Genomic DNA, 27348 nt, shown 5'->3' on the forward strand with positions numbered 1-27348 from the left:
ACTTTCATAAAAAAAATTATCAGTATTTAGTCTAGTAGTTTTAAAAATATAGTAATAAACACATTATTTATTTTTTAATGTTTGTGTACAGTTTTCATATTGTAAACATATCAAAACATGTGTTCTCTGAGAGAATATTATCAATATTTTATTTCCGGACATTTGCTCTCTAAATATCACAGTTTAAGTGCAAAAAGGTTACCAACATTAGACTGCCAGCAGTAAAAATCTACAAGACACTGAAATTTTACAAACTAAATGCATAAAATTTAAATCAACCATATCAACAATTCAATAAATGCTTTGATTATACATGCTATATGTTTTGGACCTGCCAATGGATATAAAACAAGAGGGCCATGATGGCCCTGAGGTCGCTCACCTGTATATAGCCCCCCCCCCCCCGGGCCAATTTTTACCCAAGGGTTTATATTTGTTTATTTGAACAGACTTGGTAGACTCCCATAAGAAGATGTTTCATGCTAAACATCTAAGTTCTAGCTCATTGGGTTTTTTAAAAGAAGATTTTTAAAGTTTTTACTATACACATATAGTAAAAAACAATGACACCCCTGGGGCAGGGCCAGTTTTGACCCCTGGCTTTTATTTGAACAAACTTTGTAGATATTTACTTAAAGATGTTTCATGCTTAATATCTAAACTCTAGCTATTTGGGTTTTTTCAAAGAAGATTTTTAAGTTTTTGCTATACACTTATAAGGAAAATCAATGACCCCCCCACCCTCCCCGGGCGGGGCCAGTTTTGACCCCAGGGCTTTTATTTGAACATACTTTGTAGACACCCATTAGAACATGTTTCATGCTAAATATCTTAGCTCTAGCTCTTTGAGTTCTTTAAAAGAAGATTTTTTAAGTTTTTACTATATGCATATAGGGAAAATCAATGACCCCCCGGGGCGGGGCCAATTTTGACCCCAGGGCTATTATTTGAACAAACTTGGTAGACACTCATTAGAAGATGTTTCATGCTAAATATCTTAGCTCTAGCTCTTTGGGTTCTTTAAAAGAAGATTTTTTAAGTTTTTACTATATGCATATAGGGAAAATCTATGACCCCCTTGGGCGGGGTCAATTTTGACCCCAGGGCTTTTATTTGAACAAACTTGGTAGACATTCACTAGAAGATGTTTCATGCCAAATATCTTAGCTCTAGCTCTTATGGTTCTTTAAAAGAAGATTTTTTAAGTTTTTACTATATGCATATAGGGAAAATCAATGACCCCCCGGGGCGGGCCAATTTTGACCCTAGGGCTTTTATTTGAACAAATTTGGTAGACACTCACTAGAAGATGTTTCATGCCAAATATCTTAGCTCTAGCTCTTTGGGTTCTTTAAAAGAAGATTTTTTAAGTTTTTACTATATGCATATAGGGCAAATCAATGACCCCCTGGGGCGGGGCCAATTTTGACCCCAGGGCTTTTATTTGAACAAACTTGGTAGACACTCACTAGAAGATGTTTCATGCCAAATATCTAAGCTCTACCTCTTAGGGTTGTTTAAAAGAAGATATTTAAAGATTTTTCTTTCGGTTGCCATGGCAACCAGAGTTCTGCATGGAATTAAATTCTTTGAACAATTTTTAAAGGTGACCACCAAAGGAACATTCCTGTGAAGTTTGGATGAAATTGGCTCAGTGGTTTATGAGGAGATGTCATTTAAAGCAAAAGTTTACGGACGGACGGACGACGGACGGACGACGGACGGACGGACGGACGGACGCCGGACGAAAAGCGATCACAAAAGCTCACCCTGTCACTCTGTGACAGGTGAGCTAAAAAAACAACAACACACTATTGCAAAACAACAACCAGTTAAAAAAATCAATATTCAAAAGTACATGTACAAAAAAAGGTCATAAAATTGTTTGAAACATACAGACTTTTCTACATCTTCCTGACCATCTGCCCTCTTAAAACAAAATCAATTAAATATGCCTGGGTTAGATGGTAGACACACTGTTACATGTGCAGTATCATATTTTTATCTACATAAAAAACCAGGTTAAAAGAGCCCTAATGTCACCAGTAACATCTTGTATTAATGTGAGTTTTTTATTATGCAGTGAAGCCAGTTTCAGTCAGTGTATCTCCTATCTATCTATAAAATACAAGATCAAATGACTGACCTGCAACACCTTATTTTTCTTACACAACAACAGCTGCATAATATTCTGCTTAAAGGAACTCCACTGAGGTCAAAATGCCTTAAACATAGTTTAAATTTCATACATAGATCAACTGGGACACTTAAAACAGAAAGATATGGAACAAATAATTAAAAATAAATTAATAATCATATTTTTGTGCTATTATTAGCCCAGTTTGATTGAACATAGCAACGCTGTTCCATTTTGGGTCATTTTTACAATTAGAATTATTCTGGAAAAACAGAGTGCGCAAATGACCTGAAATTTTGCACACAAGTTGTTGGTCTAGACTGCCATTAAATAGAACATAAGTCTTGAAAAATTATTTCCAGACCCCTTATGTAAAAAAAAACTCTCAGAAGAGTCCCTTTAAACTGAATGTCCACCCAAAATTTGTAGCATTTCACCCTATTGAAAAATACATACATTCACCCTACTAGATATCTTAGTATTTTTGTTTACCATTCTATTTTGAAAAGTCAAAAATAATTTAAAATCAATGCAAAAATAATTTAAATTCAATGCTTTTCAAAATTTGAAATTCTGTACTGGAAGACTGTGACATGTAACAAGGGAGGTAACTATGACAGTTTCAATCACTTGCTGTCGTAAAGTTAATATTCAAAGAAACACAGATGCAATACATAACACATGTAAGAAAACTTTAAAAGATCACATGGTTTTTTGAGTGTTTATCAAGTCTAATATGAATCAAGGAAAACTCCCCTTTGTCCAGAAATTCTACATGTTAGTTATTTTTCTACTAAAAAAAAAGTTACGACATTAAATAATGACAAATATGTCAAAACAATAGAATAAATTGTGTTAGTATTTAGTGAGTAAAATACAACATCATGATTTACAATAGAATTGTTGACATATGAAAAATGTCCATTTTTATGATTTTATATATCCATCTGTTATTTTAATACATAACTTATTTTCAAGGTAAAAGTTCCAAGTTCCATAATACATTATGTATGTTGTCACAATTTTGCAAACTTAATCAGGAGTTCGCTTGCTTTATATATACATGTATATATTTTTGTTCATTTCTTAATTTTGCATAGTCTCCAAAAAAACCCCAAAAAACAACCTTATATAAGCAATTTAAAATAAGCATTTAAAATTGTAAAAAAGATCTATGTCATATTACAATTTCTCTCGTGAATCATTATTTTTTCCTTTTCCTTAAAATGCTGATTGTTTTTTACACATTATTATGGTATTTATTATAATTTTGAATTTTATAACACTAGGGTCCCTGCATATATTCACTTAATTGGTAAATTGTATTGTCTTAATTTTAAAGATATATATATTTTTTCACTCGTTTTCATTCTTTTGAAGCGTTTGACTGGTTCACGTTATGTTGGACTGGATGTTGTAGTTGTGTAGACTGGTTTCAGATATTTAATAAATTGGAATTCCGTCAACAATTCTTATCCTTCCTTGAGCCCCTGCTTTACGACATGTAACCGTGACAACCTGAAAAATATGATTTTTTTTTATTTAAAAACTACGGTATAAGCTTTATGCTTAATGCCACTTATCATGGGTTCATGGCTGGATCCTACAACAAAATGTAGAACCATGGTGACAGACCATACATAAATTATATGTTTATGCTACTTAAATAGTAAAATATAAGTGGTCAACTGCAAATTCTTAAAATTCCCTTCAATATACCAACATTTCGACTAAACAGCCTTCTTTAGGGTTCATATATAAATAATGTCACATGACATCAATAGCTACGACGTCAAAACATAACAATAAGTTTGGTGTAATAATCATAGACAGGATCAATTTGATAAATGCTATTTAATAATTTCAACAGGTCCACTTTTCCTTTTTATGACAAAGTAATAAAAAAATCTTAATCCACATAGTTAATAATCAAGTATCTAATCTTATTAATCTATTCTTTAGTACGGCCAAACTTAAAGTCACTTATGTACTGACCTTAATAAATAAGTACAGTAATTACAAAGCATTCATGTATATATACACAAAGATGCTGTATAAGCAAAAGCTGACAAGTATAGAGCACAAGCGACTTGTAAAATACTGGATACAGTAAAAAGAGATAAAAATATATCTTGTATCATTATCAAGAAAAAACTTAATTGTTCAACTTTAAACACCTCCTAACATGCATGTCAATTAAATTGAAACAGAAAAATTCTATGCTGTAACATGAAAGACAATAATCTGAAATCTAAAAAAGTGAACAAGGATGATAAGAGAGAAATGTAACATTTTTAAACATTCTTTTTCTAAAATCAAAGAGGAAATAAATCTTCAAATAAATGCTAGATTTATTAACATTGTCACATGGACTGTAGGTCTGAACATTTGTTTGAAGTAAATACCTAAAACGTTTAAGGGTTTTAAAGAAGTTCAAGGGGGAGATAATTCTGGAAATATTGGTGTTAAGAGTTATGACCCATGTCACACAAAGAAAGCAGTTATAGTAAAAATAATTAAACAAAATTTTAATCAGAAATATGGAGAAAGACACTGACAACGACATCAGACTGAGTAGGACAGCACACAAAATACTTAGTATAGTTATGTTTTTAAGGAGGATTTATGTGCCTAAATGGTTGAGCTTTGGGAAAACTGCTCACAATTTTTTTTATATTTTCATGATATTAAAAGCAAAAAAAAATCACTGACTAATGTAATGTAAGTATTAGATTAATATCACTGAATATAGCCAGACATACCAAATACAATTCTCATTCAAATATTGCCTGATTTGAAAACACAGACAGATACAGTAAATATTATATGGTAATTTTCAAGTTTTACTGGTGGAGGAAAACCTTAGGTGCCACTTCATGCATTATTTCATTCAGGAACTTAGCATCTAAGTAGAAACCATCAACCTTCCATAAATTACTGGTAGTTTAACATGAAAGAATTGATAATCCATGGTAGGATTTGAACCTACAGTGGGTAGGGTGAATTTTACACAGTAATTCTAATACATTTGATATGATCAATGCACCCAAATTATAAATAAATTTAAAGATAATTATATCTAAATAGCTCCAGTATTAACAGACATAAGGTGACAAAATGGTTATGCAAATCTTAATTTGTACCTAGCGTAATTTTCAATTCACTGACTTGGACTATCAGATCAAATATCTCAATTATTCACATATCATTGAATATTAAAGAAGCTCCACTGTGGTCCAAAAGACTTAACTTAAAAAAAAGCATTTTTTATGGTAAATATGCAAAAAAAGTGATTTACATTGTAATTCTTTTTTACTGTGATTCTAAGCCCAAGTTTAGCATTTAAGTTTTTCTTATAAGGTCATTTTGCCGAATAAAAATAATTATTCTGGAAACATTTAGTCACTGAATGATCTAAAATTCTGCACCCAAGTGATTGTTCCTGACCTTCAATAAATGGTACAAAATCTGCAAAAAAATATATCCAGTCTCGTCATATATAAAAAAAACCCACCCTTTCTGTATAAACTTTGGTTTATAGATTTATATACCCTTTTTTAACCGTGGCCTGCCTTATGAGTCAGTACCCCTGATATTCATTTACTCTTCATGACATATCTTATACCAGACTTTCGGTAAAAAAAATGTTTCAATGTCAATTTTTTTCCGTCTGTAGACATAAATCATGCAGAAGTCAGCCACTGTGCAGAAGTCAATGCTTACGCCTGACCTCTCTTTAAAAGTGTCAAAATTACGCATATAAAATTACGGGTAAAATTTTTTGTTCAATTGCATTTTATAATAGCGTTGCGCATTTCATTCAATAACTTTTCCGCTATTATGTCCCAAGTGACTAATAAGAAATAAATTTCAAATAAAACGTAGATGACCAATTAGAAAGTTGTTTTTTTCTTTCAATGCATCATTATCTTGAATTAAATATGGCTACCCATTATAATCCATGGCCAAATTGATTATAACGAACAAACGATTTGAAACGGACCGCAATCATAAGTTATTATTCCGTCGCTAACAATCCATCATTCAATATAAAGAAAAATAATAATAATCTGTCCTAATTGTGTTAAGTGTTAAAAGAAATCTCGTGATTTAGTTTCACTACTGTGTGAAAAATGTGTGTTTCTATCACGCATACTAAGTATAAATCATAGCTCATTTAATGTATGCACATAAGTAAGATAGCCTTTATCAGATAAAAAAGTGAATAGTGATTAAAATCACGGAAAAAAAAACATGATGTCGATTTTTTAGTCACAAATTTTGAACAAACTGAATACGGGTCGTGGACCACCCGTATATCGCAATGTCTCGTGTAAATGCTGAAATATTATATTGAAAGTTTCTGACCCCTAAAATCCCTCACTTCTCCTCAAGGATAATGTTAACAAAGGGCTGACTTTTAATAGGGACATATTGAATTACTAAATTTTTGACTTAAAGATGCATTTCATTAAAAGATAGAATTAGTCACTGATAAAATATCGTGTGTGCTTTATAACTAATAAAGAAATATATTCAAAAATTGCACACTAAAAATTGTGTAACTGTTCATAAAAATGACTCCAATAATACACTGAAGCAGTATAAATTTAGAGATTTCACCCTCAACAACAGTTTGCTAATAAATTATGTCAACATTATTTTAATTTATTCAAAAAATTATTCATATAATAACTTTTTTTTTAAACTCTTTCAAACCCATATGTTATATAAATATAAATATATTACTCAATGTGCTAAATTATTTTTTTCTTTTTGGATTCCTGTTAATCTTGTGTCTTTATAAAATTTTGTATTAATAATATAATTTCTCTTACAATTTTTAAATTTTGTTACTATGGCAATCTATTTTGCAGACACATTTTAGCTACCAAGATTGTGAAAAGGGTTCAGGTTTATAATTTTTGTATTGTAAAAGTGTTTAGTATTGGTATGACGATGTATAATTGTACAAGTAAAAAATATAGTATCTATTCAGTGTTCTGTAATTGACAGTTAATATTCTTTATTTTTAACAAATATAATATATTAGAAATTTATTTCTCAAACTTTATATCATTATAATTGTTTAATTAATACCTGTACAATAAGATTTGATTAAACATCACAGAACAATTCAGTAAAAATATTTAAAAAGAAATAAAGAAAACATGAAACACCTGTGTTAAACTCATTTTCACTTCATTTCTTTTTTTCATATTAAAAAAGAATTAACAAGTGAGAAGACTGTGACTGATGGCTTACTGGTGTTACTGCATTATCACAGTCAGACATCTGGAATTCAGGTTTATATATATTGTGTTTTTGATGACAAGGATCAACATATAAATAATTTAAGGTATTATCTTAAAATAATTATTCTTTTCTCCCCATTTTTTTCACTATTGACTACGACTGTGTTATTTAAAATTGTTCTAACATTATTATTTCTAAACGTACGTTCCTGTATAGTAAGTTAAGACGTTCAATTTTGCCGTTTTGGGAGTTCTATATTTATGAAATTTCACAAATACATTTCTCTCCTAAAAGGATTTTGGTATTATGCACACTTTTAATTATTTTTATACAATATTAAGGTGTCAATGTCGTAAAAATTTGCTATGTTCTTGTTACATGTAGATTAAAATAAAATTAACTTAATATCAGTCCAATTGCTTGAGATGTCAAATTTTAAAATCAGCACAGAATTATTATATAATACTCTTGTGTTATAAATATATATACATGGTATATATGACACACATATTCATTACCAAAATTTTGTACTTTAATTAAAACAGATATATGTTTACATTAATATGGAGTACATGTACAAATTAAAACTCATTGAAGGGAACATTTGCTGGAGAAAAGTGTGCTACTAACCCATCACCTGTTCAATATTTTTACTGCCAGACATCATGTATATTAACTTATTTCTATTAAAGTTAATACCCAGAATAGTTTTTTTATAAGTGAAAATATAAATATAAGCCCTGTTAATTTAACTTTTGCAACTTTTTTAAACTTAATTAACATCAAAAGTCATAGACTAAAATAAAAATTACAAAAAAATGGTAATAAAAGAAATTATCAGAAATAATTAAAAAAAAAACAACAAATTATTAATTTCTTGTTAACAAATGATATAGTATCTTTTATGATTTTTTTCTAGTGATTTTATTCTTTATACATGTTCAAGTCTATAATTTGATACACTACTTGATATTAATTTGAAAAGTCATTCTTAAAGTATTATAACTGTTTTATAATAAACATTAGCTACTGTTTCAAATGACACTGGAAAAAAATGTGAATCCAATTCCATTGTTCTGATAACAGGTTAAATAAAATATCGGATGAAATATATACTTATATCTCTTAATGATAGTTAGATAAGTATGATATACACTACTATTACAAATTTGATATTGTTTTTTTCTACGCACTTTGAAATGCATTTATAAAACTTAGCAGTCAGAAATCAAATAGAATAAACAGTCTGCCGAGATCAAGACGGCATAAAAATCTAGATATTATCGTTATTTACAACATAGATGTTTACATGATAAGACTGCCGAAAATGTATTATACAGTGTTCACGACTAATATAACAAACTATTGCTATACAAAGTTTCGGAGATATTCTATTTCACGTGAAGCACGATGTCACTCGGAATTTGAAGGGGACGATGATTAGCCAGATATCAAATTAAATGCTTTAAGTAACTAAAGCCGCATCTTAAAGAACGTAGCATTCCTACTTAAGAGCAGCTTTAACAATAATTCATATCAGTTTACCTTTAAAACAATACGTATAATTGTGTTGCAATAATTATTTCTTTTGCCGCAAACTTAGCTAATTACTATGCGGCCGTGAAACATCATGCAATCTGACTATTATTCAACTAATTTCGACAATTGGTAAACAATTACTAGCAAACAGGGTGATACCTTGATAAAAGACTGTTTTGCAAAAGGCCAAAATTCTTTTGTCGGCAAATAGTTTTGCTGTGATTTTACGAGATTTCAAAGTCAAGTTTTCGGTGTCAAATGTATCCAAAATGAGCAGTGTCATGGTTTTTACGCAAAGTAGCGTAAACTATTGTCCACTGAATGTTGTATTCATCTTCAGTCGAGGGAAGAAGGCCCGAGAACAAAACAGCGTTATATATGTCGGTCTGTTGGAAGATAAACCCTATATCATATTACACTCACTTAACACATCACAGTTAAATACCAAGTGACCATAATAAGAAGAAAACCCCCCAAAAAACATGTCCGTTTACAGCAATAAAGTCACACCCATTACCAATTCAGGTAGTAGCAAAAAAAACAACAACAAAAAAATAGCTTAACATAATTATCAAAATCATTATCAAATTGCTCAATGTTTAACAATACAATGTAGTAAAAATAATAATAATAAAAATAAGGTGAGGCTGTTATCTTTTTTAACTGTTTTAAGGTTTTTGGACCTAAGTGGAATTCCTTAACAGGTATTTCTTAAAAAAGGTAATATGCATTTTTTAACAAGAAATATATAATTAACACTTTTCAAGTACATCAGGTAAGATTGAAATTTAATTACTGGTACAAGTTTTTTGCTGCATTAATACTGTCAGTTATTTTTTCCAAAAATTATATAAATCTGTTTCAACACAAAAAATGTTACACATTAAGTTTCTAATTTTTTTTTAATCATTTACACAATTCTATATGAGATTTTTTTTTATCTGAAAGTGGGTTAACATGGGTGTTTTGTTTGGTTTCTGGTTTTTTGTTTTGTTTTTTTTTCCAAAAAAATTCCATTCTATATTGATAAAAATAACAAATAATTATATAATATGTATAAAACATTCAAAGTGTAATTTGAATAGACATAACTCTAACATTTCTCAAATATTAAGCAGTGGATATGTTACATATTATGTGTTACTGTCTGAAGATTATGTACAAGCATTGAAAGAGCTTACAGAAAAAAAAAAAAATTTAACGTAATCTATATTCTGCATTTTCCAAAACCTACTTTTATATATATTATATATAATTATTTTTTTAATGGAATGCATGCTGCTTTGACCTCTGTATCGCTAATTGCCTAAATAAGTTCTGACCGAATAGCACACAGTGCAGACCATGATCAGATGGCATGGAAGTGTCAGCTGACCTTGGTCTGCACTCGGGGCATATGGGTAAAATAAGTTATCGCTAGCAGCCTTATGGTTTATCAATCTAAGATTTGTTGCTAGTGTGACAATTTAGTAAAAAAAAGTATCAATATCAACTATTAAGTTTTTACTTATAGTCATGCAACAAATTTAGCTAGCCACATTTGGGGGAAAACACTACCCTTATAATAAATTTTTTCATCATCTTTTTTTTAAAATGATCATTATATGTTGAGATACATACATTACTTAGTTCATCTTTTAATAAACAATATCTATCTTAGCCATGAAAGCCTTAGTGATATTTAGGAAACTGGTCCTTAAGAAGAGTTGCACGCAAATAATAACTTAATTATTTATCTTTTCTTTCAAAAACGAAAATAATATATGCGATAAAAATATCATTTTAATATAACATGATTTACTATATGCTTTTTTCAATAAAAAAATGCCAAAAAAATCTTGACCAGAAGAAGTTCTAACAAAACAAACAATTGTAAAAATTACGGCGAAAAAGAAAACAGCAAATGATTGAAAATTACATAACAAAAAACACAAATATAAAATAAAGCTTATTAATAATTGTTTTACCATTAAGTACCTACTAGTAATTCCCCAATGATAAACTAGGATACTTACTTACCCACTTAATGTCCTCTTATTGATTGGTTAAGACCACTATGCTCAATTACTTATTCATAAAATATACAAATTATGATAACAAAAAATTAATTTCTTTAATATCTCTGTTGTTAATCAAGTAAAATTCCTGCAATTTTCTGTAAAATATCAAGCGCGGTTACACTCAACAGGTAAAGGGAGGTAATCAAAATACAGAAATGGTTTAGCTGAAAAATCATAGTAAATTATGTCTTTATTTATATATTTTTAGGCTGAAATAAGCAAAAAAGTGATGAATTAAGACACTTACAATGTTGTTTGACGTAATGCTACTAGAAGAGAGGAAAGATGGAGGAAACAGGACCCATTAAGATAAGCCATATCAACTTAAATATTATTATTTTCAATCTATTTTCCACTTCATACAAATAGTAACAACTTCATTTCACTGAATCAATCTTGAGTCCACATCTGCTGTAGAAATAATACTTTCATTGTATGAAATAAGCAGATAAAATAGTTATCAGTAGTTGTCACTGGTAGATAACGGCAGTCTAAATGCTCAAAATGTACAGGCAAACAGTCTTGTACAATGCCCTTCTGTTTCAATTCATTCCTACCTCAAACTCTCGTATAAACATCAATCTTTTATATTTATAAATGACTCCCATATTTTTCATTCAAATTTTTTCGACCTTGTTTATTAAAACATCATGTTTTATTTATTCAAGAAAAAAAAAAGTATCCCCTTGTAGAAGAACAGAGAGTTTTACCATTTTGAAAAGAGAAATGTCTTACAATAACAGCTTATTTACTACTTAAACCCTAGTTTAAATACGTCATAAAAAAAAAAGAAATTTACGTGCTCCGCAAAAAGTTTCCTTGAATTTCAAACATTCCTTGAAGTCTGAGACACACCTACGTAAAATATAGACAACAAAAATCCATATAACTGTATCAGTGCCTCTTTTATTTAATTAACATTTCAACTGAATTACAAACAAAGCAGCCTTACCTGCAGTTTAAGTGTTATTTCCAATAATGAGTATTTTTAAGCAAATGTAAACATCTGTCACATACAATGACACAATCAATTTAAAATTAATTTCAATAATGACTCCAATTATATCTGTGCAAAACTCACAACATATTCAATCAAATCACAATTAAAGGGAGGCAACTTCCACAAACAGATCAGGCAAGCAAGCAATGAGTTTGCTCCCTTACATTCAAAATTGATGGAAGTATTGATAGTTTTCTAGCAAGAGTTTGTAAAATTATGGTATGAATATATTGTTGAGTATACCGGTACCATATGAACTGAAACTCTAAATTAATATATAAAACTACAAAAATATTCTGTTTTCAAATATATCTGTGGCTTGTGTAACAATTCAACTGAGTTTAAACCATTTTAAGTGAAATAAAAGTGGAAACATAAACCAGTGTTTCAATGTTTTGTCTAGGGGTGTCACGGTTAGAAAAAAATGCTTAACGGCGACATAAAAACCACATTAAATTTTTAACTGACCGTACTAATAAAATCCTTTGATTTTCAACATTAACTTTGTTTCTTTATGTTAAGATATGCCACTTTGTTCATATTTTGTTATACTTAAAATGATTACAATACATATTCGAATATGGAGTAACTATTTTCTGCTAGGGTCATAAAGTATTTGATCGGATCGGAAAAGTACATTGTTGAGTACAACTAAAAATACAAACAATTGTCATATCTTGTCATAAAAAAATAAGGTAATATTTTTAATCAATTTAAAACTTTTCTGCCCCTTAGTCAAATACTAACCTCAGTTACCGGTTATTGAATTTGGTAACAGGTTTTTAGCTAAAAACTGACGGTACCCATATAAACAGATAAAACAGATAGTTTTGTCTAAAGATGAAACATGATTCCGGGATATAAAAAATAACTATAGCGCCTTAAAATTTAGCTTCAAACCTGCTAAATTTGAGTAATGTATTCACCCAGTTTTGAAGTTGGAACTCAGTTTAAATTTTTAGAGATTTTAATATCAAAATACAAAAATTGTGCTTCCGACATTATAGACGCTGGTCCGACTGCACTTTGGTAGCGAAGGCCAGCCTGGCTCTATTATGGTAGCAAAGGCTTATCAGACAGGATAACACCACTATAAAAAATATATCTTATTACACTGCTGATAGCTAGAACATGTTATCTGCAAGTGTTCTGACGGAACAGGTTCAATTAAAATAATAATGAATGATTCTCAATAATTACAATTATTCAGTAGTAAATTGGATGAATCAAACCCCTTTTCTAGTTATATCCTAACATATGTTTTTGTAAAGAAAAGAGTTTTGTAAATTGAAAAAACCAGTGCATAAATTTATGTTCAAACAAGGGCAAAATTGTCACAAAATACGCCCATCACAAAGCTTTTGACAGAGATGTTTGCATTATAGATATGCATAAAGGAGATATGCTCTGGGCAATATCCTGTCAATATCTAGATATTTAATCATCTCTAGTGACCTTGACCTTGCAAATATTAACCTAGATTACGTATGTCACACTTGTTATCATTTGTGTTATAATCCATCAATAATTTATTATGATGTCTAAAATGGTCCCTGTACATATCTTCTATTTTTATCTTAACTTTGACCTCTCTATGTGACCTTGACTATGGTAGCAGGGACCTGGTTTTTGCGCAAAATACATATACTTAGCCTAACAATGGTGAACATTTGTGCCAAATTACATTAAAATCCCCTGTTGAATGTAGACATTTTGCTCCATACAAGCATTTTTACAATGACCTTAACCTTTAACCTAGAGACCTGGTTCAAGCATGTGACACTGCTTGTCATAGTGCAAAAACATTTCTATGAAGTTTCAAAAGAATCCTGCCATGCATGTAAGAGATATGCTCCTGACAAAATCTATAAAGAGACAAGAGTTCTTCAATGACCTCTAACTGTGACCTTGACCTTTGACCTAGAGACCTGGTTTATGTACGCGCTTCTCATAGTGGTTGGTGAACATTTCTATGAAGTTTCATTAAAATTCCTCCATGCGTGCAGAAGATATGCTCCGGATAAAATTGGACACTGCCCATCCGCTTGCCAGACCACCTGTCTGCCAGGGGCGCCCTTATAACTGACCAGTTTTTTCAAACAGCAAACAGGCGTATAAAACCCACATGATATAAAGCCATCTTGACAAAATCTTACTAATGGCTGTATGGTCGAGTGGTAAATGGGTCAGACTAATGATCTTAGGACCAAAATCCTCATGGTTTCAAACCCTGTCAGGAGTAAGCTTTTGTTCCCTTGAGCAAGAAATTTTACACTTATTGCTCAGTACTTGTTGGTTCCAGGAAAAGATTCGAAAGTGTGTCTATAAGCTATAAGCTTCCTACACAATTGAACTAAAATAAATTCAGTATAAACCAAAGTATTTCAGATAATTCTATCATTTTTTCGAAAAATTCATTCTTTTTTTTTTAAAACTTTTTAATAAACATGTATTATTTAGATTAAGTCTTTAACCCTTAGAAAATTCAAGTGTCAATTACAATTTGCCCATGCCAACAGTATAAACACATGCCAGACTTTATTTATTTATTCTTTTTTTCTTTTTTTTTCTTTTTTGAAAGTTGTACTGGTGCTCATTACTGTGTTAGTTTTTAAATAAAACTCAGAAAGGACTTTCCAAATTCAAAGCAAATAAATAAATAAAACTTAACAAGAGCTGTCCTGAAGACAATGTGCCAGACTATTCTCAGTGCTTGACTGTTAGACAGGGGCATAACTCTATAAAAAGGTAATTCACAGTTATGTTTGTTTGTTTGATTGGGTTTTACGTCACATCGACACAGTATAGGCCATATTACGGCGTTCCAGCTTTTACTGGTGGAGGAAGACCTCGGGTGCCCTTCGAAGCATTATTTCAGGCACAAATGGGCACCTGAGTAGAACCACCGACGTTCCGTAAGCTAGCTGGATAGCTTCCTCACATGAAAGAATCCAAAGTCCCTGTTGGGATTCGAACCCACAGCGGTGAGGGGCAAGTCACAGTTATGGGACCTGTTCCTATCATGTTAGATGATCACTGAGAACAAGTGTGTGAAATTTCAACCCATTTCTTTCAGTTAATTAATTGTAGGTGATCTTTGTATTTCTAGTCAAGTTTCAATCCATATACTTTTGAAACATGTGTCCAATGATGCCTTTTTTCTATCTTTTTCCTTTTTCTATCTTTTTCAGATTGAAAATCAACAGTGACCTTGGTGGCATGTGACCTTCAATATGTTTCTGACTTTAAATTCTCATCATCACAACTTGTATTAAAACAGCACTAATAAATTATCTCATACAGGGAAGATAAAATAACTCAAAAGGGTTCTTGTACATCTCTCTATTTTTTCTGTTTTCTAGGATAAGAGTAGTTCTAAGTAAAGTCAACTGAAGTACCACTTCACAACAGAAGTGGCAAAATCAACTGTCCGTACCGCCTAGGTTGTCCACAAGCTTATACAGACAAGCTTATACAGACAAAATAAAATTTCCCTGAATTTTCTTTATAAATATCATACAGACAAGTAGAAACGTGGGTTCGATCCCCGGGAGATGCTTTGGTAGTTTAGCACGGAGAAAGGTAGTCTAGTACTGGTGTAACTCTCCAGGAACGATGGTACGGAAAACTACCCGCTTATATGACTGAAATACTGTTGTATACTTTGGGAAAAGGCGTAAAATGAAACAAACAAACAAACAATGTTTCAAATACAAGAGCGATCAGTAATCACATGTGTCGCCTCATAATGGCCAATTTCATGTTGGGACAAATTTTGTGACAGACGGACGGACAGACAGTGCACAACAAGACTTGGTACTGATCATTCATGTAAAGTTTGGATAAAATTGCACCAGTAGTTTATGAGGAGTAGTCCGGACAAGCTTTTGCGTATCTGGCAACACACAGAAAAAAACACCTTTTTATCAAAGGGCCATAACTCAGCCAAAAATCATTCAACCGGAAAACCCGTGCAATATGCGCAAGGACTTGAGCTACAGATCAATTCTGTAAAGTTTCATTGAAATTCCATAAGTGGTATAAGAGCAGTAGTCTGGACAAACTTTAAAAATAAAAATTACTAAAGGGCCATAACTCTGACAAAAATTATTGAACCGGAAAATGCTGACAATATGCACAACAAGACTTGGTACTGATCATTCCTGTAAAGTTTGGATGAAATTGCACCAGTAGTTTATGAGGAGTAGTCCGGACAAGCTTTTGTGTATCTGGCAACACACAGAAAAAAACACCTTTTTATCAAAGGGCCATAACTCGGCCAAAAATCATTCAACCGGAAAACCCCTGCAATATGCGCAAGGACTTGAGCTACAGATCAATCCTGTAAAGTTTCATTGAAATTGCATTAGTGGTATAAGAGAAGTAGTCCGGACAAACTTTACAATTAAAAATTATTAAAGGGCCATAACTCTGACAAAAATCATTGAACCGGAAAATGCTGACAATATGCACAACTAGACTTGGTACTGATCATTCCTGTAAAGTTTGGATGAAATTGCACCAGTAGTTTATGAGGAGTAGTCCGGACAAGTTTTGTGACGGACGGACGGACAGACGGACGGACAGACGACGGAGAAGTGATCCCTATATGTCGCCACTACTCCGTAGAGGCGACACAAAAACAGACTAATAAGTCAAAATCAGATTTAGCCGGCCCTGCACAATTTTGTGGATGAATGACATACTCTAGAAGACATATTACATCAATAACAAAAATTCTAAATACCTTTCCACCACGATGTTTCTTGAAGAGGCAGCCGGGAGCTCGTGCCTCGGAGTGTGACATCAGTGCCTCACGAAACTCCTGAGCCACACGATTCTGGTACACCTTAGCCCTTACACGCTCATTGTTCCTCTGTATAGATCAAATAATAGATTAGACAATACTACATGATGTGTTATCACCTCAAGTCTGTACTTTAAGTTGCAAGTATTTATCTCATTTTTTAACAAATTACTAAATATTTTAACTGGACTTACCATCTTTCAAGTGGGGCAAAAACATTTATAGTAATAAGTGAAAATTTCTAAATATAAACTATCTGAATAGTGAACAGCACAAGAGTTACCCTTGCTAACCAGTGCGGACAAAGATCAGCCATCCCTTTTGTGCTATCTGATCATGGTCTGCATTGTTTGCTCCTCATTTAGTACATATTTTGAAATTCCAATAAAAATAATTTCTATTCCAGTCAGATTGAAAAATAGTCAATTTAAAGATCCTGCATGTTGTAATTAAGGTTGTTAAATTATATATATGTATATAATTATGCTTCTTAAACAATTTTCAAACATCAAAGAATATGTAAAATATGTACTGCAAATATTTGTCCACATTATATGTAATCATTGAAATATATGCATTCACTTCTTACTGAAAAATTTGACTAAGACTTTACAGAAAATAAATTTCTAATTACCTCCCTTTATTTCATGAAATGTTAAATTTGGTAATATCTTTATAAATTATGCTTTTCGGAACTTACAATATTGATAAATCTTAATTTGAGCACCATATTTATGATATAAAACCATTAAAACAAGAGCTGTCGGTAGGACAGCAACGCTCGACTATTCTTAGTGCTTGATAGTAAAAAAAATGCTTGATACAGTTACCTCCTCCTGTTTACAGGTTGGGGTCATGATGGTGAACAAGTGTGCAAAGTTTCAAAGCCATATGTCAATGGACTTTGAAAATATTTGAACTATTACAAAAACTTTAACGTAAATTCTAAGTCGAAAAAGGGGCATAATACTGTCAAAATGCTTGATAGAGTTACCTCCTCCTGTTTACAGGTTGGGGTCATGATGGTGAACAAGTGTGCAAAGTTTCAAAGCCATATGTCAATGGACTTTGAAAATATTTGAACTATTACAAAAACTTTAACGTAAATTCTAAGTCGAAAAAGGGCATAATTCAGTCAAAATGCTTGATAGAGTTACCTCCTCCTGTTTACAGGTTGGATTCATGATGTTGAACAAGTGTGCAAAGTTTCAAAGCCATATGTCAATGGACTTTGAAAATATTTGAACTATTACAAAAACTTTAACGTAAATTCTAAGTCGAAAAAGGGGCATAATTCTGTCAAAATGCTTGATAGAGTTACCTCCTCCTGTCTACAGGTTGGGGTCATGATGGTGAACAAGTGTGCAAAGTTTCAAAGCCATATGTCTATGGACTTTGAAAATATTTGAACTATTACAAAAACTTAAACATAAGTGGTTACGCCGACGCCGACGCTCGGGTGACTGCAATAGCTTTACTTATTCTTATCGAATAGTCGAGCTAAAAAATTGTGTTACAGGATCTTTAAGATATTTAGCGTGGTAAAGGTAACAATTTTCTGCTTTAAAGCAGCAGATAAATAAATTTTCAACAACTCAAACTTAATGGAAATATATCAATAGTTTAAATGTTCACAAAAGTATTCAAAACTTCACATTTTCAAATCAGAATTTACTTATTTTCATTAGCATATTTCTACCCTGCTATGAATGTATAATATTATGGGTTATTTCTCATAGTTTGACATGTATTCATGTAATATGTAAACTTTGGGGATAGTAAGTTCTTTGGGCTAGGTTATATTACATTATTTCTATACTTGACTCATTTTTTAATAAGCAGAACATTTGCATGAAAATACCGTAAAATTCCTATCAAATGCCCCTCCCCTCATAAAAGCCCCTCCCCCCCAGGCTTTTTGATATGGATAAAATCTTTTCATCAGTGCTGATCTTAAGACCATAACACTATAATTTTATTCAAATACTTCAGACTCCATTTTATTTCATAGGAAGCACAAAAATGTATCATATAAATTTTAAAACCTTATCAGTTTTTAATGTTATAATCAACACTTGCTAACACTTAATGTATTTACAAAGATTTTTGGATTTAGGAAAAACTGTGTTGTTGTAATAATAGCCCCCCTGTTGGAAAATGTTTAGCCCCTGGAGGCATTTAACAGGAACTTTACGGTTAACACAAATCTGAAGGCATGCAGATTTAACTTAGAAAATTTTCCAATCAAAGTGAATATATATAAGAAGGACCTGATGAATTATGAATGAACTGTCTTTTGTTCTTTACCTTCAAAATTTCTAGATGGATCTGTTTCTTTATCGATCACTTCAAAGTAATTTTGTTTTAACAGAAAACTTTATATATGAAAAATTAAAAGGTCAAGAAAACCTGGAGTCTGTAAACATTGACATTTTTTGACTTAAGTTTTAATCACATGGTAACATGTCCCTCATTGTTCTTATAAATTATGTAAACTAGTACATTAATACACATATATATGAGCCGCGCCATGACAAAACCAACATAGTGGGTTTGCGACCAGCATGGATCCAGACCAGCCTGAGCATCCGCGCAGTCTGATCAGGATCCATGCTGTTCGCTGTCAGTTTCTCCACTTGTAATAGTGTTGGTAAGCGAACAGCATGGATCCTATTCAGCCTGCGCGGATGCGCTGGCTGGTCTGGATCCATGCTTGTTGCAAACCCATTATGTTAGTTTTGTCATGCCGCGGCTCATATGTATATTACTAGAACTTTAATTCATAGTGTATTTCACACCATATATTCAAGAACCAATAATCAGATGTCTGATTGAGTACTTGATTTACCAGTTACTTCTAGTTGCCATTCCGCATTCTTATTTCTAAAACAAGAACTGTCGGAGGACAGTAACGCTCGACTATTCGAAAATTTGTCACAAGGGTGTTTCACTGAGTATAATAATGCTTACCTATATGAATACATAAAATTGTCCGAAAAGGTACAAACTCTTCAAGTTTCAATACATTCCCTTCAGTAGTTATGGAGATACAAGCTTACATGCAAAAACTTAACCAAGAATTCATGAGTCGAAAAAGGGGCATAATTATGCAAAAAAGCAAATCAGAGTAATGGGACTTGTACCAATCATCTTAGATAATCACAGAGACCAAGTGTGTGAAGTTTCAATCCATTCCCTCTAGTAGTAATGGAGATACCAGCTTACACGCAAAAACTTAACCAAGAATTTCTAAGTCGAAAAAGGGGCATAATTATGTTAAAAAGCAAATAAGAGTTATGGGACTTGTGCCAATCATCTTAGATAATCACAGAGAACAGGTGTGTGAAGTTTCATTCAATTCCCTTCATTTGTTATGAAGATACCAGCTTACACACAAAAACTTAACCAAGAATTTCCAAGTCGAAAAAGGGGCAAAATTATGTAAAAAAGCAAATCAGAGTTATGGGACTTGTGCCAATTATCTTAGATAATCACAGAGAACAAGTGTGTGAAGTTTCAATCCATTCCCTTCAGTAGTTATGGAGATACCAGCTTACATACAAAAACTTAACCAAGAATTTCTAAGTCGAAAAAGGGGCATAATTATGAAAAAAAGCAAATCAGAGTTATGGGACTTGTGCCAATCATCTTAGATAATCACAGAGAACAAGTGTGTGAAGTTTCAATCCATTCCCTTCAGTAGTTAAGGAGATACCAGCTTACATACAAAAACTTAACCAAGAATTTCTAAGTCGAAAAAGGGGCATAATTATGAAAAACAGCAAATCAGAGTTATGGGACTTGTGCCAATCATCTTAGATAATCACAGAGAACAAGTGTGTGAAGTTTCAATCCATTCCCTTCAGTAGTTAAGGAGATACCAGCTTACATACAAAAACTTAACCAAGAATTTCTAAGTCGAAAAAGGGGCATAATTATGAAAAAAAGCAAATCAGAGTTATGGGACTTGTGCCAATCATCTTAGATAATCACAGAGAACAAGTGTGTGAAGTTTCAATCCATTCCCTTCAGTAGTTAAGGAGATACCAGCTTACATACAAAAACTTAACCAAGAATTTCTAAGTCGAAAAAGGGGCATAATTATGAAAAAAAGCAAATCAGAGTTATGGGACTTGTGCCAATCATCTTAGATAATCACAGAGAACAAGTGTGTGAAGTTTCAATCCATTCCCTTCAGTAGTTATAGAGATACCAGCTTACATACAAAAACTTAACCACAGGGACGCCGACGCCGACGCCGACAAATGGGTGACTGCATTAGCTCGATTATTCTGCGAATAGTCGAGCTAAAAAACCAGTCGAGTAGTTTAGATATCCTGAACATTTGTCAGGTTAATAATAATGCTATACATTTTAAAATACCCCCTTCCCCCATTAATGATCAAAGACAATACTAGCATTACAACACCAACACCTATCAATACCTTTAATGAGCTCCATTTGGTACTCAAAGCATATGGGGCTTAAGATAAAATGGACAGAACTCAAAAAGAAGTGTTAAAAAATCACCCGATCTAACTATGAAAAAACAGTAAATGTTACTTTACTATACTCACCAGATCTGACAGTTCAAAGCTTCCGTTAATTCCAATGTCTGGGTTTAACTTGTCAAGTTCAACAATACATTGTCCGAGAGAATCATTGCCTGATTTTACTTGATCTATCACATGGAATATGATGTACCTGTGAGCAACAAGAATATAATTATAATTTTTGATGAGCATATTCTGTAAAAGAAATTCACTAATTTTTAGGGAAATATTTAAAATTTACTTAGATATTAATACATCTCCTTTAGATCCTTAAATAAATTCTGTGTATGACATCCATGGAAAAGTTTAGAGTAGTGGAGTGGTGCATAGAATGCACTGATTATGCCCAGCTACCTGCTACCCACTTTTGAAAATGTTACAAATTCTTAGGAAATCCCGATTTAAAAAAATATATTCAATCTTGTGCATTGATGTTTTCTAACAAAAATAGAAATTTCATAATGATAAATGAATAAATTTTACCATACATTAACTGAATAAATAATTAATATCAGATTAACTATGTTTTCTATCATAGAGTATTAAGTATGTAATGAGGAAACAATAATTGTGAAAGTAAAAGCCGTTACATGTGAGATTGATAACAAAATTAAGTTACTTGTCATGGAATTCTTCCTCGTGAAGTGGGAACTCAAAAGTCTCTGACCACGCAGGGTTTAATGTGTTTTTCCACACCTGCATGTCAAAATATCATTCTTACAATAATATTTTATTTCAACATACTAGTTGGTTAACATAACTAGTTAAATTAACTGGTTGATATAACTGGTTAACATAATTGGTTAGCATAACAGATTGCATAACTGGTTAACAATTTAACATAACTGGTTAACAAATCAGATTTTATTAATTTAACAATTTGTAACTAAATATATTTGCTTAAATGCAAATAGACATTTCAGAACCTAATAAAGATGAAAACTTTCAGACATATTTAATACTTTTAAGTTAAAAAAAAAATCCAAAAAAACTCTACATATTGGTTGCTTAAGTCATGAATATACAATTTTACTATCCAATTATTTTGAAAGTTATTATGATCTTGGTCTACACTTGTCATATGGGTAAATTCAGTAAATTCAATAGCCAGCAGGCTTTTGGTTTATGTAATTCAATATTAAAAGACTGAAAGTTTCTATTTCTCACATAATATTTAAATGTGTAAAACAACAACAACAAAAAAGGACACTCCAGTATAATAATATAAAGATATATGCTATGATCATTTTATATTCATAACAAGAAATGTTATATGATCAACTTGACATTAAAAACTACAAAACATTATATCACAAACAAAATTTACATGTCCATACCTGAGACTGGAACACATGATCACAACCAGGGACAGCAACCTTCACAAAGGGGTCGGCAGTTTGCCCTTCATCTCTAGGGGCCAGGTTATTGGCACCATGTACAGTGACCAGCAGCGTTCTTGGTGGCTGGAATGCTATACTGACATCTATATTTCCTGAGATACTCAAGTCAGTCTGAAAATCAAAATTTGATATATGTATAAGTGGTTTAATTTCAGTTATAAGAAAACAGTACAAGATTGATATACATTAATTGGCTGAAAAAGCTATCTTGCTAGCTTTAAGTCAATTTGTGAGCCTATAAAATTGGTTGTTGCTATTGAAGAAAATAGTTATGGATGAAATGTCATCAATCTCCATGATCAAAATATCTTATTAAGGTAAACCATTTTAAATATGATAGAATATGCAGAATATGCAAGAAAAAATATATGTTTGCAGTTCAGATCGAAATATCTGTCAACTAGGTACCCGCCCAGTGGGCGGGATACCCTCGAGACGGATATTCCAATCCGAACCTTAACATATGACAGATATTATTATTCCTTCACAAGGAATATTAGAACGTTAACATTTGTCATCATGTTCAGTGTTCTGTAGGTTCATTATTAAAACAAGAATGTGTTCTTGTAAACATACCTCATTATTGAGAGCATACCAGGCTGTATGTGTAGGCTCACTTCGGAAAGAGAATGAATTCAGAGGAATGATCACTTCACCTTTGACATCATCATTCCCTCCCAAGCTGTGTTCACATACCTGAACAATCAACTTTGTTTCACCTATTGAAATATAAATAATAAAATACATCTTTTATACATTACATTACTGTCTTTACATTATCCATCACAAGAAACTTTTAAAAAAATCAGTATTTTACTTGAAAAAGTTTAGATGAAGTCAAAAGCATTAAAGGAAAGCTGACATGCATGTTTTATAATAAAAATATTTCTGGCAAGGTAAGAGGCACTTTATGACTTATATTCAATATTTATATATACAGAAGGTCTTGAGATAACATCAATTTAGACTTCACATTAAATTCAGTCTTAACAATGAGGCTTGGGCTTCATTAGCTAGAAAGTTAATGACAAGTCCCTGACAGATCTTTAAGATTTAGCCTAATGGTGGCAACACATGCTATCCATACAACCAGTGCAAAGCAAGATCAGTGGGCACAATGCTGTCTGATTATGATCGGCACTGTTCCCTATTTAATCTGTATATATTTTGAAAATTTCGCAAAACTTGACAAATGTTTTTATCCATATTGAAAGATATACAAGTCTATTTTACATATTTGGCATGTTAATGGTCAATTCATCCTATGAAAAGTCACATGGGCAATACCAGAAACAATAAAAAAATGAGATGGCTGATGCTTATATAACAATATAATAATTATATTGTTATATAAGCATTTCAGTTTTTATTATTATATAGTTTTACAATGTTTGAATAAATTGTGTAGATTATACAATAAAAGAATAGTACCTAAGCCCTGTTCTGGAATACAAAATCCAAAGATTTCATCAAATCTAGGCTTGTTGGTTCCATGCATAACCTGGGTCTTTTTCTCACCTTGGTTCAGTGGATCCTGAAGCAACTCAAGCTATCGAAAAAAAAAAATATTATGATGTTACATTTTGCCAAAGAGTAACTTATCATATATGACATTAACCATAATTATGTACTTAAACATGTAAATGTTGAGGCGTAAGGTGATGTATACATAGGTACAAGCAAATGATAAATACTTTAATTCCTACAATCATTGATGCTTAATAAAACAATGTAGTGGTAATATAATTCAACATATGCAGTTGTGTTTAGATACAAACCTTCACAAAAAAGTTGGACATTTTTGCCCTGATGTCCCTGTTGACCAAATCCCTGCACTTGATAACCTTTATGAGGAGCATTTCATTGTTGAATTCATATTTAAATGACAGTTGAATCTCGCCTTTGAGATCACCTGTTGTCCTCATTACAGATGGATCTAGTTTCTTGAATAATCCTTTCAACATCTGGTTGTTTTGCTGAATTTATTAAACACTGTCAAATTAGCAATGAAATGTAAGCACCTTTTAATTTAAATTATCTTACAATTAATTATTGCTGTATTTTTACATGTTTCTCTGTCCTTTTAAGACTAAGGCTTAAAAGCAGACTGAAATATGCTGATAAAGAAGCATGTTGTATAATGATAACAGACTTACCTATGCTCATCTTGTTTTTACAATGACCTTAACATGTTTTTTATCCAATCCTGGTGGTTGGTCCACCTATCCAGCTTTCTTGGATTACAGTCCATTATTACAAATTTCTCTACAAGACGCCAACTATCCCATAATTTGCATATCATAAAACATTTAAATCACAGAAAAACACAGTGTATCAGAACTGGAATGATTTTAAGTTTTGACTTGACTGTCGAGGTGCATTCATTTTTTAATTGTAACTTTTAATTTCTGGCTGTCTTATAAATCATAAGTTTGAGTAATCACTGAGTGATCCATAATATTAACTTTGATAAAATTCAATTATTAATAATATAACAGTAAACTAATTCTGAAAAGATAAATAATTGATTAAAAAAAAAACTTATTTGGTATAAATTGTCGATATACTCACGAGCTCCCGCTGGTAGCTATCCCAGCCAGTTTTAGCAATTGTTTGTTCATGCTCGGATCTTATTTTAAGCAAGTTACTCAGACGCTTCACTTGCTCCGGGTCATCTTTTAAGGCCTTGTTAGGAGACCAGCTCTGTGATTTCGATTTTTTGCTGAACATTTTTATATACAATTTGTGTGTCTGAAAAATTAAAAAAAGTTATGAAAATTATAAATCAAAAACTGGCATTATTGGTAATTAACTAACATAAAAATTTCAGTGTTTTTTTCTGTTTCACGTTTTGGGGAATAGCCTAGGTCGAGATTTTGACAATTTTGAAAATTCAACAAATTAAGAAAAAAACAAATGACAGGAACAGACATCTTATTATGTGTACCAAAGGGGTACGGCTCATTGAATGTTCACAAAATATGTATTTGATGGTAGAAAACATTTATGCTTGGTCAGAAATGAATGGGGGAGTTTCCCACACTCTACTGATAAGCGGAAGTAGTAAATAAGAGGTATACAAACTACGGCCACTTGATGTAAACACAGAGGTTAATAGAAGGTTTCAGAGTATTTTGACTGGTCAGTTGTTAAATTAAAGAAATAATTAATTACCAAAGGGGCTTCAGCCACAGGAATAAAAGAAGATTTTATCATTTAATATTAAGGTTATTATATTTAACAAATTAAATCTTAAACATATAAACTGCTTTATTTTTCAACTGTACAATGTAGACAATGCAGACTGAATAACAGTATGAAAATGATCTTGGAGAAATAATCAACTCTTTGTCCTGTTAAAACTTTTAAAATATAATGCCATTACATACATTATTTACGTAGAACTAATTAAAGTGAATTATGCAATCTGATTGATATAATCTATTTTGGTATATTTGTAAATTTATGATGCTTCAAATAAATATAATGATATAGAGTTTATTGCTTCAAATTTGTTCTTTAGTACATAAAATGCATCCAGTTATATAATTTTTACAGATTGGAGATGTATGACAGAAATTTAGACTTTAAACCCAGAACCCATTCTGCTACCAGGCCAATTTAGCTCAGTTTTACATACTTTATTACATGTAAAAATGCAAGATGTACTTGTATGTGCATTAAAACGTGACATAATCTTAATAATGTGTGTCTGATAAAATTTTCACATTATATATCTGTCTTTATTATTAATGAGTATCAACTGCGTATTGTATGATTCATGATATTCCATTCTAGTATGTCAAATCACTTAAATATTTTCTACAATCAAGCTAGTTTGTCAACAATTTAGAATCATGAAACAGACGTATGTGACCCCTGTTTAATTATAGCTGCAGGAAGTTCTGATTTCAGAATTTTCAATTGCTTTGCAAATCCTATTACCCGTTCTACATGTATCAGTTTTGATGCTATGTACCTGTCTCTGACTACAGGCAACAAAAATTTACTATTACTACTGGCATATAAAACATATTTTGTATAGTAATTTTGTTCTTGATGATCAAGGGGTGATTATTATTATTAATTGTTATGACAATTTGATAGCGTAAGGTGTATGTATGTATTCTAGTCTCATTGAGGAGTACGGACCCCGGACATGTCACCATTCATGTCCTGAAATGTTACTATCAACCAAAAGGTGACCTATAAATTTTGAATTCAGTAATTCATTGAATGATACTAAATATGTATGCAAGTCGATTTTGTAGGGATGGGTACCACCAATTTTTTTGTACCGCGGTATATCACGGTATTTCACCTGTGTACCGCGGTATGTACCACGGTATTATGAAGACACTTTTTAATGTTTAACTTATGCAAACTAAGACCAACTGCCATAAGAATGTTTAAACATTTTGATAAACACAATACATTTTAGAAAAACAGATTAATATCTTTATTTCTTTCAACTAACATCTGTCTACCTGACTGGAAAATAATAAATAAAAGAAAGAAGAAAATAACCTTATTGTCTTGATAATATTTTCAACAAAATCTAAAACAGAAAAATGGCAATTCCCATGACGGTATGAG

General features: G+C 31.6%; 1 protein-coding gene across 1 annotated transcript in view; it reads right to left on the bottom strand.

Moving 5' to 3' along the window:
• Window positions 1–347: 347 nt before the first annotated feature.
• The window catches only part of LOC132747959 (synaptotagmin 2-like), a 28596-nt gene continuing 1595 nt past the window's right edge, over window positions 348–27348 (bottom strand). Inside the window, exons 2-10 of the mRNA XM_060737495.1 lie at window positions 25324–25503; window positions 24531–24728; window positions 24184–24301; window positions 23329–23471; window positions 22690–22863; window positions 21972–22048; window positions 21377–21503; window positions 16740–16868; window positions 348–3655 (exon numbers count right to left, since the gene is read on the bottom strand). Coding sequence (XP_060593478.1) covers window positions 3581–3655; window positions 16740–16868; window positions 21377–21503; window positions 21972–22048; window positions 22690–22863; window positions 23329–23471; window positions 24184–24301; window positions 24531–24728; window positions 25324–25482 — 1200 coding nt within the window. The 5' untranslated portion in view covers window positions 25483–25503 and the 3' untranslated portion in view covers window positions 348–3580. The remainder of the gene's footprint in view (window positions 3656–16739; window positions 16869–21376; window positions 21504–21971; window positions 22049–22689; window positions 22864–23328; window positions 23472–24183; window positions 24302–24530; window positions 24729–25323; window positions 25504–27348) is intronic.

The sequence above is a fragment of the Ruditapes philippinarum genome, unplaced genomic scaffold (assembly GCF_026571515.1).
Source record: "Ruditapes philippinarum isolate M1 unplaced genomic scaffold, ASM2657151v2 ctg354_1_1_1_1, whole genome shotgun sequence".
Lineage (NCBI taxonomy): Eukaryota > Metazoa > Mollusca > Bivalvia > Venerida > Veneridae > Ruditapes > Ruditapes philippinarum.